The 18,620-nt window shown below is 42.0% G+C and overlaps 2 protein-coding genes across 2 annotated transcripts in view; one reads left to right on the top strand and one right to left on the bottom strand.

Moving 5' to 3' along the window:
* LOC103003407 (zinc finger protein 665-like) overlaps positions 1-18,620 on the top strand; it is a 311,171-nt gene that overhangs the window by 263,906 nt on the left and 28,645 nt on the right. The window lies entirely within an intron of this gene.
* On the bottom strand, positions 3,765-9,042 carry LOC130705730 (protein FAM90A27P-like). Its single transcript, XM_057534427.1, has 6 exons — positions 9,027-9,042; positions 8,133-8,305; positions 7,134-7,311; positions 5,324-5,520; positions 4,743-4,851; positions 3,765-3,866 (listed from the first exon to the last, which is right to left on the bottom strand). The coding sequence occupies exons 2-6, from the start codon at positions 8,294-8,296 to the stop codon at positions 3,765-3,767; spliced, it is 750 nt and encodes a 249-aa protein (XP_057390410.1). The 5' UTR covers positions 8,297-8,305; positions 9,027-9,042.

Here is an 18,620-nt window from a genome sequence, read left to right as displayed (position 1 = left end):
AACCCTGTGGTTGGTACCTCCTTGGACTATTCATAGATAATTACTGCCATGGCCATGGGATGGCTGGCCAGTTATTCCATTACCAGGAACTTATCAACTGATGGAATTAATAAAATAATGTAAGGTATTTCCTTGAGGTTCCCAAACAGAGTAAGGGTGTGTGAAAATTAATAAACAGAAACCTCATTTAAAATGGAGTCAGGGACAAGGGATTCATCTTCAATATATACAAACAGCTCATGCAGCTCAATATCAAAAAAACAAACAACCCAATAAAAATTGGGCAGAAGATCTAAATAGACATTTCTCCAAAGAAGGCATACAGATGGCTAAAAAGCACAAGAAAAGATGCTCAGCATCACTAATTATTAGAGAAATGCAAATCAAAAGTACAATGGGGTATCACCTCACACTGGGCAGAATGGCCATCATCAAAAAAATCTACAAACAGTAAATGCTGGAGAGGGTGTGGAGAAAAGGGAACCCTCCTACACTGTTGGTGGGAATGTAAACTGGTGCAGCAAATTCCTTAAAAAATTCCTAAATTCCTTTTAGTTCCTTAAAAAACTAAAAATAGAACTACCATAAGACCCAGCAATCCCACTACTGGGCATATACCCTGAGAAAACCATAATTCAAAAAGAGTCATGTACCACAGTGTTCATTGCAGCTCTATTTACAATAGCCAGGACATGGAAGCAACCTAAGTGTCCATCGACAGATGAATGGATAAAGATGTGGCACATATATACAATGGAACATACTCAGCCATAAAAAGAAATGAAACAGAGTTATTTGTAGTGAGGTAGATGGAACTAGAGTCTGTCATACAGAGTGAAGTAGGTCAGAAAGAGAAAAACAAATACCGTATGCTAACACATATATATGGCATCTAAAAAAAAGAAAAAAAAGTCTCTGAAGAACCTAGGGGCAGGACAGGAATAAAGACGCAGACGTAGAGAATGGACTTGAGGACACGGAGAAGGGGAAGGGTAAGCTGGGACGAAGTGAGAGAGTGGCATGGACATATATACACTGCCAAATGTAAAACAGATAGCTACCAGGGAAGCCCCTATCCATTCCTCTTTGATGGACATTTAGGTTGCTTCCACATCCTGGTTATTGTAAATAGTGCTGCAGTGAACATTGGGGTGTATGTATCTTTTCGAATTATGGTTTTCTCCAGATATATGCCCAGGAGTGAGATTGCTGGGTCATGTGGTAGCTTTATTTTTAGTTTTTTAAGGAACCTCCATTCTGTTCTCCATAGTGGCTGTATCAATTTCCATTCCCACCAGCAGTGCAAGAGGGTTCCCTTTTCTCCACACTCTCTCCAGCATTTATTGTTTGTAGATTTTTTTGATGATGGCCATTCTGACCGGTGTGAGGTGATACCTCATTGTAGTTTTGATTTGCATTTCTCTAATGATTAGTGATGTTGAGCATCCTTTCATGTGTTTGTTGGCAATCTGAATATACATATTTTTAATTGTCTCATACCATGTCTCAAACCAAACCCAGTAACTAAATATCTCTGGGGGCAGGCACCAGTCGTTATACTTTTTAAAACTCACCATGTGATTCTGATGTGCAAATTCAGATACAGTTTATTTTCATGCTTATCACCCTACATAATTATGCTTATCACACTTCAACCTAAATATGAAACACCTGAAATTGTCACTCAGCACCAAGATACTGGTTCAAGAGGGCTGGCTTATGCCTGAGAACTTGTATTCCTTACAAGCTACAGGGCCCTGGATTTCACTGTAGGTACCAAGGTCCTCTTTACTCAAGTCAATAAAATTTGATGGGGCTTCCCTGGTGGCGCAGTGGTTGAAAATCTGCCTGCCAGTGCAGAGAACACGGGTTCGAGCCCTGGTCTGGGAAGATCCCACATGCCACGGAGCAATTGGGCCCGTGAGCCACAATTGCTGAACCTGCGCGTCTGGAGCCTGTGCTCCGCAACAAGAGAGGCCGCGACAGTGAGAGGCCCGCGCACCGCGATGAAGAGTGGCCCCCGCTGCTGCAACTAGAGAAAGCCCACGCACAGAAAAGAAGACCCAACACAGCCAAAAATAAATAAATAAATAAATAAAGTGTAAAAATTAAAAAAAAAATAAAGTGCAACACTTTAAAAAAAAAAAATTTGATGAAAAAACATAAAGAAAATTGACCTGAGGTGATAAGGAAAAATCAACACACCTGCAATGTATGTTCTATTTCAGAGAAGTTTATTAATATTGAAAGAAATCGATCAAACATAATGCTGCAATGGTTTTTGATAACAAACTGTCCAGGTTAAGAAAATAGTTCCCATTAACCAAGGTGAAGAGAATTTCTACTGAAACTCTTCCACAGTGTCAAAAATTCTACACACAGGAAAGAGCATTGTTTAAAAAGTGCAGACCTTTTCCAAAATCATAAAAAGGCCTTTTGCTCAGTTACCCAAATTTCATTTATTCACCCACACAGATGAATTTCATAGCACCCTACTGACATTACAGTGTAACATGGTTTCCTTGTATTGACTCCGTTTCTTATACACGTAACTGACAAAGGACTACATATGACAATTCACAAGCTCCATTTTAAATACAACATGAATTTACAAAATTTAAACTCAGTGTTTGTCCCTTAGTCCCCAGTCGTATTTGGAGTTCCAGAAGTTGCACAGGTACCACGTGGGGAAGTGCTGATTCACCAGACACAGGTGCTCCTACATCTTTCCAATCCTCAGTCTTTCAGTCTCATCCAATCACGTGAGACTTGAGGTTGAGCCTCCTTCCATGGCGGGTAGGGGGGGAGGGGGAGGGGTCACACAGTCAATGGGAGGAAGAGACCAGGAGGTCCTCACAGAGGACACTTACTAGGACTGAAGAACCTGCCCCTCAGACTCCTCTATGATGTGAGGGCTCTGACCAACAAGTGTAGACTTCTTGAGGAAGCTGAGAGCACTTGAGATTCGGAGCTCGGCCATCGCTTGTCCAGTCTCATAAAGACACTTCTGTCCAGCTGCCCTGAAACGTTCATGGTGGGTGTTGGGGACACTGCAAATCTCGACTGGGCTCAGGCAACGTGAGTCGGATGGAGTCTGCAGGTCAAAGGTGGACATCAGGGGACTTCCCTGGCGGTCCATAAGACTCTGTGCCTCCACTTCAGGGTGTGCAGGTTTGATCCCTGGTCGGGGAACTAAGATCCCGCAGGCCACACTGTGTGGCCAGAGGAAAAAAAAAAAAAAGCTGGGCATCAGGGCTGGTGTCTTCTTGGTCACGTGGGGTTGCTTGTCGGGATCCAAGTCCAGGTGTACTAGGGGAAGCTGAAGAGCCTGTCAGCCCCAGACCAGGTCACTGAGAGCGGGGCTGGGAGCTGTAGGATAGGCTGAGTCTTGCTTTTTTGTGGGGAATTCTGGCAAGTCTGGAGGGGATCTGGGAAGACCTCTCAAATCATGCCTCGATGCTACATTCAGAGTTCTGGCCACATTGTTGTGTGGCAGGTTGTGGGCTGGGCTTCGAATCCCCATCAGGACAGTTGACTTGTGCCTGGAGGTCACAGGCACAACCCAGGGCAAGTGTCTTCCCATTGGACTGCAGAACATCACAGGAGACACCGTCAGGCCTGCTGGCTGTCAACTTGGCCATGAGAGGTGCATCCCGGCAGAAGCTCTTTAGAGCTTGGTGGGCGAGGCACTGGAATCCACCTCATGTCTTGGGTCCACAAGCACTCAGTTCAGGGGCTTTCTTGAGAGACTGTGTAGGGCAGAATCATCTCCTATTAGGGTTCTTGACTGGTGGCTGACCTGTGAGAACGGGGCCCAGGACAGATCTCCTCCTGGACGTTTGGACAGGCATTGGCTGGGTGGGATGCTGTGGGAGAAGGAAACTCATTTAGACACTTCAGGAGTCAGAATTATCAAACTGCATGCAATCCAGGACTGACAGTTTCAACCATATCATAATAGAAAACAGGAAAATCATAAGCAACTTAGGACAAAGGGAAACTGGCAGACTAATAGGCAGAAAATAACAAATATACGCTAGGATTCTCTTCTGTATCAGGAGGAAGAGGAACAACCAATAGAAATAGACAACACATGCAAAATTAAATTTCACAAAGACACACAAATGGTCGTTACACATTTGCAGAGATACCCACCTCAGAGGTGGTCAAGGGAAAAAATTACAATACCAGTCTGAGTTTTTTGCCTATCAGATATGGTATGAAAACTTTCCTCATATTGCCTGTTGTTGAGGTCAAGGGTAAAAACATTTTCCTATGCAGTGTGGAGAATGTCAACAGCAACTATCCTTCTGAGGGCAACTGGGAATATTTACAAGTTAAATGATCCCTTGTCTTGACATGAAGTCAGAGAAGGCAGCTGATAAAACACTTCACACACACACACACAAAAAAACACTTCACACGTGAGCTGAAAGGCTTCCACTAGCATTTGCTGGCCTACTTGCACAAAATAGGAAAAAAATTCAAATAAAAAAAATTGAAAAAAAAATAAAATGGGACCAGAATTTTGGATTACCTAACCCATGGAGAAAAAAAAAAAAGAATATGTAAAACACAGAAAAAAATTAGAATACAAAAAATACAGGGAGAAAAAAAAACCAAAACAGGACTCCTAGCATCCAGCCTGGGTTTAACATAATCCTGCACACATGAGGGGCATAGGAGTGAAGCAAAATGGGGATGGAGGGGAGAAACAGCAGGGGAGCAGGGGCAAGACTCACCCTCACAAAGGCACACGATTCCACGGATTCCTTCCAGGGTCTCTTCCTCTTCTCTTGGCGTCTCCCGGGACACGTCTGTGGTAGAGGATTTCTCTGCCGTTCCTCTTGCCTGCAGAACAGTTCATGTTAAGTGTCTGGATGCCCTCACCTTTCTGTCCTCACCAGTGACTGGGAACCAAGAACACTCTGGGAACCCAGTCCTAGCCCTTGTTTGGGGGTGAAGGAGGCGTCCAAGACCCTGTGACCTTTGCAAAGGCAGGTCCTTCCATGACTTCAGAGACAGCCCTCACTTCCAGGAAGCACCTCCTTCCCTACTGTGGTTTCATCATTGAATACTTTCAGGTGGTTCTCTGCCTGCCATGTGCATCATTTCAAGGGAGTTTCTGGCCCTTCGCCCTTCATGATTCTCAGGACTAGAATGAGCTCTGAGTGTGCAGCCCTGGAAGGCACAAAGCTCTCGAATGCTGCCCTTGAGTTTCCTTGTCTGCACCTGAGATATCTATATAGAAAGAGTAGAAGGGCAAGACAATCTCCCTGGGTACCACTGTCCCCCAAACCATTCTGACCCTGTGGTTCCTCACCTCAGTTCTGGTTCCTTCTCTCTGGCAGCCGTGTTGACGGACCCTGGAGTCTGGAGGTCCTGGGGGTTCTTGGGTTTCAGATTCTCCTTCTTATTGGAGCCCGAAGGCTGGGGAGCAAGGGCCCCACCCCAGGACTTCATGGGGCACCACTTGCTGATGGCCAAGTGTCCAAAGGCTCCACAGTTCCTGCATTTCACCTGGGGGTGGAGGAGGAGGGTGGGGTCAACAGAAATCACAGGCAACTTTCTTTTTTTAAAAAATTAATTAATTTTGGGGGCTTCCCTGGTGGCACAGTGGTTGAGAGTCTGCCTGCCAATGCAGGGGACACGGGTTCGAGCCCTGGTCTGGGAAGATCCCACATGCCGCGGAGCAACTGGGCCCGTGAACCACAGTTGCTGAGCCTGCGCGTCTGGAGCCTGTGCTCCGCAACAAGAGAGGCCGCGATAGTGAGAGGCCCGCGCACCACGATGAAGAGTGGCCCCCGCTTGCCGCAACTGGAGAAAGCCCTCGCACAGAAACGAAGACCCAACACAGCCATAAATAAATAAATAATTTTTTTTAAAATTAATTAATTTGTTTATTTTATAGTTGTTTATTTTTTAGGCCATGCTGTGGGGCATGTGGGATCTTAGTTCCCCGACCAGAGATCGAACCCGCACCCCCTGCGTTGGAAGCGTGGAGTCTTAACCACTGGACCGCCAGGGAAGTCCCTGTAGGCAACTTTCAAAGGTTAACACAGTTGACTTTTCAATGACGTGGGTTGGAACTGGGCAGGTCCACTTACACTCAGATATTTTTCATAAATCTGGACTATAGTACTACATCATCCAGAGTTGGTTGAATCCTCGGATGGGCAACCTCAGGTACAAAGGACCAGAGGGCTGGCTATAAAGTTATACATGGATTTTCCACTGACTAGGGTTTGCTGCCCCTAACCCCTTTGTTGTTTCAGTCACCTGCATAAGGACAGATTTTTGAAGTTGGATATCGGTTTGGGATAGAGGACATGGACTAGAATTGCCAGAACATTCGAGATACTGTGGTGCTGCCCATGGAGCGTGTTAGAGAGAGATCAAGGAGAAAAGAACTTAGTGTCTAAAGGTGAGGAAAATGAACCTGATTTGTGCACTGGACAAACACCAAGCTTGACATGACACTGAACAGGGAATAAGGTAGCTCCTCAGAGGAGCCGATGGGCCAATCACCCAGCTGAGGATACTACAAACCAGGCCAGCTAGACTTGGATAAGAACATCTGAGTCATAAGACACAGACGTTCCCGAGTTCCCTGGTGGACCTGTGGTTAGGGTTCGGCACTTTCACTGCCATGGGCGGGGGTTCGATTCCCTGGTCGGGGAATGAAGATCCCGCAAGCGTGTCCATGGTAAAAACCACTCTCTGGGCTTCCCTGGTGGCACAGTGGTTAAGAATCTGCCTGCCAATGCAGGGGACACGGGTTTGAGCCCTGGTCCAGGAAGATCCCACATGCCGAGGAGCAACTAAGCCCGTGCACCACAACTACTGAGCCTGTACTCTAGAGCCTGCGAGCCACATGCCACAACTAATGAAGCCCACGTGCCTAGAACCCATGCACCGCAACAAGAGAAGCCCACGCACCACAACGAAGAGTAGCCCTGCTCGCCGCAACTAGAGAAAATCCCACGCATAGCAACGAAGACCCAACACAGCCAAAAATAAAAAATAAATAAAATAAAATAAATTAATTTTTTTTAAAGTTAATTTAAAAAAAAAACACTCTCTGGGATCCATGCAGACACCATGGTTCTTGAAATATCCAAGCTTCCACTTACCTTGGTACCCTTCTCTCCTGAGAAGGGAGTCTTCTGCCCCACTGGTTCCCTCTGTAGTGGCTTCACATTCTGGGCCGTAGGGGGTCTTTGGGGTGGATTGTGAATGTTGTGACCTTTTATCTGCCTCATGTCCTTGGGCTTCTGGTCATTCTTCCTTGGGAATTGACTGTTCAGTTTTCTAGTCACAAGAAAAAGATAAAAAATAGTATGTAGACACAGAGACAGAAGCCCATCATACCCCTACTTCTGAATGAATGAGGGGGCTCACTGACCACTAAGTCGTTCCCACTATGAGTTGGTCTTTCCTCAGGAAGTGATGTCCCATTCTGTGAAATTTGTGACCTTTTTCCATCATTACTAACTCCCAGAGCGGGACACTGCCTGTGATAAGACCCCTAGATGAACAAACAGTGAAATTAGATTTGCAACCTCGAATGCCTGGCTTCGGCGAGTTGGCTGTGCTCAGGGCTGCTCATAATGTTTCTCCCTGAGAATTTCCATGTAAACTTGGGCCTGTGTTTTGGGTTTTTAGCCAGGCACACCCTCCCAACATTTAAGCATCTATCAATATTTATTAAAGCCAATGCACAGGCAGACAACAACTATGGATTTTTTTTCCCACATATTTTCAGGAAACTCACAATTTTCACAGAACAGCTTCTTCCTGAGAAAACCTGTCAGTTCTTCTGACAAAGCTTGGCAAAGATTTGATAGTAAGTTAATGAACACCTGTGAAATTTCAGACATGACCCCTTAACCATATGCCTGTGTTCAACAGAGGCTTGCACAAAGCCACAGAGGAACAAGCAATCTGAGGATGCTTGTGCAAGCTCACATATATGTGCAAATTCACACCAGGCAACTCACAAATAAAAGCCTGTGTTATGCTGAGGGATACACAGGTCAAAATTCTATTCGGGCAGAAATCTACAACGCACACCTGTGCCCTGTTGGAAACCCTCCAGGCTCTAACCCATCACTGCCTGACATTTGACCTACCTCTCCTCTTGGACTCCAGGTCTTTGTGAAGCTCTGTGAGGCTGGACCACTGAAGGCCGACATTTCTTAATCGGGACACAGCGGGCACTTGGATCCTCTCCCGGCAACAGAGGAAACCGTAGCAGAACCTCCACAGCGGCATCAACTACCCATTTCTCTGTCATCAAGTCGATCTGATGGAGAATCAAGACACAATCAGAGTTCTGAACACAGGAAGAAGCCTTGGGATGACAGAAGATTAAAACTCCCAGTTTCTTGAGTTCTTTAATGTAATGCTAATTGGAGTGGAAAAGTTCTTTCCTCCAATCCCACAATGAGTTTGCTTGTGACCTCCAAGGGGCAGGCAGCAAGGAGTGAAATCAGAGTGTTGAGGGAATGCTGATCATCCCCAGGTGGGAACTGAGGTACCACAGCTGTTGCATATGCTCTGTCCATCTGATCATTGCATGTCCATTTTAATTGGCCAATGCTCACCCACCCATGTTTTTGTTTTGTTTTTCTTTCTTTTTCTTTTTTTTTTTTTGCTGCACTTATAATTACAGTTTTATAATAAAGGATACACATAGGGTGAGGTCTGGGAGGTTTCCAAGCACAGCTTCCATGTCCTTGACACACAGAATCAGGACACGTCCCTCTCCTAGCACATCAATGTGTTCACCAGCCAGGAAGCTCACACAAACATCAGTATCCAGAATTTTCAGTTTCATTGATTGACTTATTGGCCATGTGGTTGAACTAAATCTCCAACCACCCTTTGCTTTGTGCACCCATGTTGTTAATCACTGAATTTCACCCCTGGGCACAGGAGAACCTGACTGAGCACTGATACCAGACCAGGAGGCCACCTCATTCCTCTACATCTCACTTGCCCAACCTAACATCTCCCACACTTACATCTCTTTTTGGAATCCCAACCTTCTTTAAGAATGCTTTGCCCTGTTCCATTGAAAATTTGCTGGGGTCCATCGCTGCCAGTACTACCCCAGGGATTCTTTTTCTCTGTGGAGAGTAGAAAAGGAAACCATTGAATTTTGTACATCCCTGGAACCTCCCACATACAGGATGCAGTCAAGTCCCATCCCTCTTCTCTGCCCACCATCTCCACTACCACCCTTTATTCAAAGTACATGTACATATTCTTCTACTAGGAACAGAGTACCAATTAATGAAAAATAAGTTGATACAATTTACAATAACCAAGACTTGGAAACAACCTAAATGTCTGTCAACTGATGAAAGGATAAAGAAGATGTGGTATATATATATATATATATATATATATATATATATATATATATAATGGAATACTACTCAGCCATAAAAAAGAATAAAATAATGCCATTTGCAGCAACATGGATGGGCCTAGAGATGATCATACTAAGTGAAGTAAGGTCAGAAAGAGAAAGATAAATACCTTATGATATCACTTATATGTGGAATCTAAAATATGACATAAATGAACTTATCTATGAAACAGAAACAGACTCACAGAAATAGAGAACAGATTTGTGGTGGCCAAGGGGGAGGTAGGGTGGGGGAGGGATGGATTGGGAGTTTGGGATTAGCAGATGCAAACTATTATATAAAGAATGGATAAACAACAAGGCCCTACTATATACTAAAGGGAACTATATTCAATATCCCATAATAAATCATAATGGAAAGGAATATGAAAAAGAATATATACAAACTGAATCACTTTGCTGTATACCAGAAACTAACGCATTGTAAATCACTATACTTCAATAAAATAATTTTTAAAAAATAAGGTGATAGGGCTTCCCTGGTGGCGCAGTGGTTGAGAATCTGCCTGCCAATGCAGGGGACACGGGTTCGAGCCCTGGTCTGGGAAGATCCCACATGCCGCGGAGCAACTGGGCCCGTGAGGCACAACTACTGAGCCTGCGCGTCTGGAGCCTGTGCTCCGCAACAAGAGAGGCCGCGATAGTGAGAGGCCCGCGCACCGCGATGAAGAGTGGCCCCCGCTTGCCACAGCTAGAGAAAGCCCTCGCGCAGAAACGAAGACCCAACACGGCCAAAAATAAATAAATAAATTAATTAATTAATTAAAAAAAAATAAGGTGATAAATTTTTTTAAAGTTTCTCCACTATATCCATGAAAATTCAATTAACAGTCAAGCTAGGAAGAAAAAAAGAGTACTTTATTTGAACCAAACTGAGGATGATAAGCCAGGAGACAGACTCTCAGAAACTCTGAGAACTGTTCCTCTGGTCAGGAGTTAGAGATGCAGTTTTATACTTCTCAAGACAATGAATGATGTATCATATGGGCAGGTTAACATTATACCTAAATGTCATCAGAGATATTTTGGTTAGGTATGCACGGACAGAGTGAACTTTTAGGTCAATAACATCCCATGTACAGGATGAAAAAGAAATAGTAATTTTAAAAATTACAATATTAATCTTAAAAATTACATACTAAATTATATTAAGAAAAAGAAAAGACAATTTTGCCATAGAAACAGGAAAGAAAGGGTCAGGACATGCTATAGCAGATCTTGGGGCTGACTTATTTGCAGGTCTAGAATAAAGTACGCTTTCCTCTTCAAATTTAAATGACCAAAATCAAGTAGCGAGGAAGCATTTCCCAACCATAAAATAAGGTAGAATAACTCTTGCTTCCACATTGCACTAGGAGTTTCATACCTGAGGTGCTGCTCTGTTTTGTGTACAGGCTTAGGGTCAGGGTCCTGAATTTCAGCCAGCTCCAAACAAGTTCTCATGAATACACTAGGATGAAAGATAGATTAACAAATCGCTTAGAGTTTTATAAAGCCCTTGCTCAAAGGGTTCCATAACTGTTAATCCACCACCACACACAAATCAGGTGCTTGGTGACCATTCTTTGAAAAGTTTGACATTCATTGAAAAATTAACATTTTGGAAGTATTTTGTGAATCAGTCACCGTGCTAAGAAATTCTATTAAACAATGAACGAATCCTTACCTCAGCGTCTGAAATGGCCCTCTGTTGATTGTTCCCACTCTCCTAGTTCACTGACGATAAACAGTAATGAAAAGTAAAGTGTGCTTTTGCTGTCTGTCCAGAACCGCCCAGATATGTGGACACTGGACAAAACCACCGGAGAGAGAGTGGTTACCAGGATGCTTGGAGAAGAGACCACTGACCAGAATTCCTTCTTCTGCTGGGCTTTATACTGTCTTAGGACCCCCTGGACTTTCCTTCCCAATAACCTCATCATCCTAACCTAATCACATGCTAACCAATCACCACCCACAATCCACTGATGGGATGCAATGTTCTACTGGGTGTTTACCGTTCCTTCACACTCTCACTTTCTCTCAAATTTGTGCATCAGAAACAATACGCTGTATTTTGGTCTTTGCCATTTTCTATGATTTTAAAACTACATACGTATAACTATGTAATTTTAACAATATATACTATGTCTACAATATTTATGCATATGTTGCCTGCGGGAGAGGCTGTGCATGAGTGGGGATAGTGTGTATATGGGAAATCTCTGGACTTTCTGCTCCTTATTGCTGTGAGCTAAAAACAGCTCTGAAAAATAAAGCCTATTTTTAAAAACATATATCAACATGCTGGCTTATTCTTTTTGCATCTTGCCAATGAGAACTCAGTTTTCCCAGTGGCACTAACTAGCTCAGTGACAACCCAGGACTTTGGAGACCCTGACCTCCTGGACACCAATGAAAACCGAGGTTAAGAACAGCATGGCTCAGCCAAGATACAGTGGCAACCTAGGTGTCCCTCAAAGGATGAATGGATAGAGAAAATGGTGTACGTACATCAATGGAACATTATTCGACCATAAAAAGGGAAAGAATGTTGCCTTTGGTGACAACATGGATGGACATTGAGGGCATTATGCTAAGTGAAAGAAAGCAGACAGAGAAAGACAAATATAGTGTGATCTCACTCATATGTGGAATCTAGAAAAGAGAATCAAACTCATAGATACAGAGGACAGATTGGTGGTCGCAGGGATCGGGGCACCAAAAGATGCAAACTTCCAGTTATGAAATAAATGTCACAGAGATATATGTACAACATGGTGACTATAGCTAAAATATTAACTGTGTATTTGCAAGTTGCTGAGAGTAGATATTGGTTAAATTGGTTAAGTCCTCATCACACACACACAAAATTTGTAACTATGTATGGTGACAGACGTTCTGCCTGTGCCCCCAGGACCGGGTCTCTGATGCTTCATGGGGTTGGGATACTTCCCCTCTGAGGATGGCAGGGGCATCTCTGAAAGCAGTCAGGGGAGCAGAGCTCAGCTGAACCCAAAGGAGTAGGACAGCAAACCCACAAAGCCTGGTCTTCAATGACAGGCCCCCAGGCTGGTGGGAGAGAGGTGTTGGGACAGGAGATTTCTCACTAGCACACCTCTCGGAGTTTCCAAAAAGAAGAAGCCCTGAGGCCAAATGCCCAGTCACATTCTTCTCAGGGAGCTCTGCATTGCACTAAGAGCCACTGTGTATTTGGTGTGTATGTGTTTGCCAGCATGTGTTTTGTTATATTTGTGTGTGTGTATCTGTGTGTGTCTCTGTATAGGCTCAATGCATGTGTGGTAGAGGGTGTCCACCGTTATGGCTCTCACCCCATACTTGCAAACTGAGAGGCACTGGATAATGGACCTGGATAAAACGCAGATTTGTTTGTAGGAAAAAAAACCCAAAGGATTAATTTGAACTCCATTTTTTTATGTTCCTTAACAAATCACAAAAGCAACCAGTGTTCATTTCTGAAAATTCAACAGAAAGTAAGTGTAGAAGATTGCAGGAACCATCCAGCACTCTTGAATTGAGTAAGTAGCATTTGTTTGTCTTGTAGATAAAGGAATGGCATATCTGACCACCTGATCCACATTGTCTATAATTCCAGTTTAATTGTCGTTGAACTCTTGGTATCATACTCCCCCTTTTTCTTTTTCTTTTTTTTTAAATTTATTTATTTATTTTTGGCTGTGTTGGGTCTTCGTTTCTGTGCGAGGGCTTTCTCCAGTTGCGGCGAGTGGGGGCCACTCTTCATCGCGGTGCGCGGGCCTCTCACTGTCGCGGCCTCTCCTGTTGCGGAGCACAGGCTCCAGATGCGCAGGCTCAGTAGCTGTGGCTCACGGGTTTAGTTGTTCCGCGGCATGTGGGATCTTCCCAGACCAGGGCTCGAACCCGCGTGCCCTGCATTAGCAGGCAGATTCTCAAACACTGCGCCACCAGGGAAGCCCTCCCCCTTTTTCTTGTATCTCTTTGAAAATCCTTCTCAGGTACTTTTGTTTCATTCCTTTGCTCCTAATTTAATGGTATTTCAGCTCAGTGGTCTGATAATTAGGAAGAACTCACTTTGGGGTGGAAGAACGTGTCATCAAAGCAGAACATCCACTGAGACCCACCTCCAGGAATAGAAAATGGCCTTTACCAAACATTTCAAGATCCCTTCACAAATACTATCTAGAGACTTGTAATTGGCTTTGGTAATTAACAACTTCTGGGGAAAAAAGTTTTTCATAAATGTTCTCAACTCCCCAAGCCTGCAGGGTCATTGCCACTACAGGTGAAATGGTAACTGCAATTCTAAGGGGAGGTGAGGTCACTGAATCACAAACCCATATCTCAGGGTCTAGCTCCCTCCTTCTCACATGGTCATGATCATACACCGAGCATGCAGACGTGGGATGAATCTGGGAGAATATTTGCTATTTCAATCTGAGAGGCAAAGTCTATATGGTATGGATGCCTATCAGGAGTAAATGTGGGTAAGTGATCACATAAAAAGAAGGGATTACTCCAGCTTTGAAGTTGATCCAGTACCAAAGCCTCACAGGAGGAGGAATAATTCTGAAGCTTGAGCTGAGTTAATAAAGAGAGATGGGGTCCTAGACCCGCCACCAATTCCTGATGCCTCCTAAAGTGACTTAGTGTAATTCTCAATGACAGTGATTGTTATTGTTTAATCCAAGTGAAGTGAAACCTGATTTTTAATTTAACCAATGATGATAGTTCAGAAATACAGTAGTCACGTTACCTTACAGGAATCATAGAATGCATTTCCAGGGTTACTAGAGGTAAGCCATTAACATCTCCATGATTAACAAAAGCTACAATAAATCTACAGGAATCATCTAATCCTGCAGAGAAACAGTGTATACAAATGACAATTGCTGGAATAGAAATATTTTCTCTACCTCTGGGTGTATGAAATTCCTTAAGGAGATATTAACTGAAAACATCCATTGCTGGTTAACTTTGGTAAGAGCGTTTTCTGTCTCCAAATTAGGGAAGGAATGTTTTTTTACGGTAATTTCAAAAATGGGTTTCAGATAGCAGATATCAGGCACAAAAGTATCTAGTGACCTATTCTTTGATTTTAAAATACTCTTATATCAGTTTCAATCAATGTATCTAATTTTATTAAAATACTTAAAATTTTATTCATAATTAGTATTGACCTATACAATAAATATTTAAAGGTAAACGGAAACTTGTTACAAAAAACATTTTAAAATACCATCAAATCTAAAATGAAATGAAAAAAGTATGAAAACAGGTAAATATACACCTGTATTTTATTTAAGAACATAACTAACTAGCTTTGTTAAATAGCATCGTGTTTAAATGCACTGGCGTTTTACCAACCTAGCAAGGTTCTAATTTCTTTTTTCCTGTTCATAAAAAGGCTTTAAATTTGGACAAATCATGAATTTATCTGCCTCAGTGTTCCTTATCTTTTCTTTGAAAGTACTAGTGCCAACTGCGTCACGAATTATGAAGAATACAGGGTGTACGACATACTTGGCTTTTATACAGTGATCCATGTGCTGCAAAGCTCTTTCAGTGTTATATATTCAACTTTCAGACGCCTGTTTAAGAGGAAAAATATATAAATAATTACTTATAAGTGGGAACAAATTTAAGTGAAGAATATTGAAATTTCAGTTACATGCTATAGAGTTCTGCCTCATGTTCCAATGCAGGAATCTCTGGCTCAGAAGAAAAATATTATTCTTTGGGATTTGACAGATGGCCACCACGAATTTGGCAATAGGATTGATCTTTGTATTACAGACTACAGTTGGAATTCTGGGGAATTTCTGTCTTGTTTACCATTTTCTCTTCCTTTACATCACAAAGTGCAGGTTTAGGTCCACAGATTTGATTCTCAAGCACATGACTGTACCAATCTCTTGGTTATTTTCTCCAAAGGAATCCCTGAAACATCAGCAACTCTGGGGTTGAAACTTTTTTTCAATGATTTTGGATGCAAACTTGTTTTCTATATTCACAGAGTGAGCAGGGATGTGTCCATTTGTACCACTTGCATCTTGAGTGTCTTCCAAGCCATCTTGATGAGTCCCAGAGACTCTAGGTGGGCAGAGCTTAAGGTAAAAGCTCTCAGGTTCATAGGCACCTTCAACACCCTCTGCTGGATCTTGAACGTGATGTTAAATATTTTGGTTCCTTTTCATATGACTGACAAAAGGAACAACAGGAACATCATAAGGAAAAACGATCATGGCTACTGTTGTGCAGTATATCAGGACAAAATTACAGAGTCATTCTATCTGTTGTTGGTATTATTCCATGATAGTTTCTGTTTGGTGCTGATGGTCTAGTTCAGTGGTTCCATGGTTTTCCTTCTGCATAGGCACAAGCAGAGGGTCCAATACATCCATAGGAACAATCCATCCCTCAGAGCTTCTCCTGAGACCACAGCTATCCAAACAAAGCATCCTTGTCCTGGTGTGCTTCTTTGTTTCTTTGTGGACTCTCTCCTCTATCTTTCACATTTGTTTGGCAGTTTTTAACAATCCAGTTTGTGGATGAAAAATACTTCTACACTCATCACTGCATGTTTCCCAACTATAAGCCCCTATATTCTCATGATCCTTGGCTCCAGAGTGTGTAGGTTCTGCTTTGCTTGCTGTGGAATTATAAATCCCCTAAACGTATCATAAATATGTAAATCATATGCATATTCAGAAAGCCTGGTTGTTTATTCATTAATCTTCTTGGTTGTATAGGTACATTTATGAAATAGTCACATTACAACAACACATTTACCAAGTTTGGTAAACCGTACAAACTGAGCTTCTATTTCTTAAAAACAGTGCCATCAATAGCAATTTAATTGAAATGTGATATATTTATCAAGTTAACATATATGTATTTGAAACTTCATTTATGTATGCATGTATAAATACATATGTGTCAGTGTATTTATGTTCTATGTGCATATACATAAAATATAGGTTGTCATTATTTTTTCATCAATCAATAACATTGAAAAATTATAAACTAAAAAATAAGATATAATACTAATTATTGTAATTGCAAGTGGCTTTAATCTTTAAGTCTAGTCAATCTGAAATATATATATGCATTTATATTTAGATGATATATATGTTTATGTTTTATATATACACATATGAATATATATATCCACCTTCCAGAGCTATTTACTCAATTTTTTAACTTTACATAGAATATGCTTTTCAGTTTTCTATGTAAAACCTTATATTTTAGGTGTATGTCTTGGGATAATATCCAACTGAATATACCAAAAAATATTTGAGTTTAGTAGGGGAAGTCTTCAAGGCAAATTTAAAACTGGATATATTTGCGAATAGACTCTTCAACTTCTTGGATGATCTTCATTACACCCATTCTATTTTCTTTTTCTTTCTCATGCTTCCCACCCTGAGGCTGCTAAAGCAGATAAATTTGGGGACAACTGACAAAGATGCAGAAGGTAAGATTTCTTGCCATGTCAGCCTCCCAGATATCTGCCCACAAGTTCTGGTGGAAGAGAAAATGATGAGTCCCTTTCCTCTCTCTAAATTTAGATCAACAAGAGACAATATTTGCGTAGCTAGTTCCTTAGGACATAGTGACTCTGGTTTTGGTAAAGGAGTACTCTCATTTTTTTTTTTTAACTTAAATTTATTTATTTATTTATTTATTTTTGGCTGTGTTGGGTCTTCGTTTCTGTGCGAGGGCTTTCTCTAGTTGCGGCAAGTGGGGGCTACTCTTCATCGCAGTGCGCAAGCCTCTCACTATCACGGCCTCTCTTGTTGTGGAGTACAGGCTCCAGACGCGCAGGCTCAGTAGTTGTGGCTCACGGGCCCAGTTGCTCCGCGGCATGTGGGATCTTCCCAGACCAGGGCTCGAACCCATGTCCCCTGCATTGGCAGGCAGATTCTCAACCACTGCGCCACCAGGGAAGCCCTCTCATTTTTTTTTTTATTGGTATTTTCCTCCCAGAGATGGTCACTGTTTTTCTTTGTCTCTTTTCTCTACGTTCACACGAATCACCTCATTGTTAATAGTTTTACTTAATACAGATGTTAATAAATAGATAAGTATATGATCTGAAATTAGTAACAATTTAGTTTCTACTCTACATTATTTTATCTTTCAGTACTGTTTCATGTCTCATAGTTTAGGGCATGGCATGAGACTGTTCCATAATGCATGTAGGGAATTCCCTTGTGGTCCAGTGGTTAAGATTCTGTGCTTTCACTGCAGGGGACGGGTTCGATCCCTAGTTGTGGAACTAAGATCCCACATGCGTCATGGTGTGACCTAATAATAATAATAATGATAGTAATTCATGTAATATTTTCCTTTATGCTTTTGTTTGTAGCACAAAGCAAATGAGTCTTTCTGTTCCCATCCTAATATTGAGCCATGCACACTTGCATCCATTAATCCAAATTGGGATGGGGTAGATTTCTGCAGTATTATACATATATCTTTTCAATTAGTGTTTTTATTTTCTTCAGAAAAATTCCCAGAAATGGAATTGCTGGATCATATGGTAGTCCTATTTTTTAATAGTTTGAGGAACTGCATACTGTTTTCCATAGTGGCTGTACCAATTTACATTCCTACCAACAGTGCATGAGGACTCCTTTTTCTCCACATCTTCACCAACACTTGTTATTTGTTGTCTTTTCGATAACAGCCATTTTCACAGGTGCAAGGTGATATCTCATTGTGATTGCGACTTGCATTTCCTGGATGATGTGGAATCTAAAACACAAAACAAATGACTGTATAAAATAAAACAGACTCACAGGTACAGGTATAGAAAACAAACTAGTGGATACCACTGCAGAAAGGGAAGTGGGGAGGGGCAAAATAGGGGAATGGGATTAAGAGACACAAACTACTACCTATAAAATAGATAAGCAACAAGGATGGTATTGCACAGCACAGGGAAATGTAACCATTATTTTGTAATAATCTATACAAATATTGAAATACTATGCTGTATACTTGAGACCAATAGAATATTGTAAATCGACAATACTTCAATTAAAAATTTTTTCTAACGCTGATAATAACCCAACTGTCCTTATCAGGTCAGATTGTGGATGCTCAGAAAACTCCATGGGAAACAATGAGGCTTCCAGAATAGATGAGGAAACATGAGGGGAAGTTTCCCTATCCAGCTAGACTTTCTGTTGTTTCAGGA

The sequence above is a fragment of the Balaenoptera acutorostrata genome, chromosome 19 (genome assembly GCF_949987535.1).
Source record: "Balaenoptera acutorostrata chromosome 19, mBalAcu1.1, whole genome shotgun sequence".
Lineage (NCBI taxonomy): Eukaryota > Metazoa > Chordata > Mammalia > Artiodactyla > Balaenopteridae > Balaenoptera > Balaenoptera acutorostrata.
The sequence above is the reverse complement of the archived record's forward strand: the minus strand, read 5'-3'. Positions and strand labels throughout refer to the sequence as shown.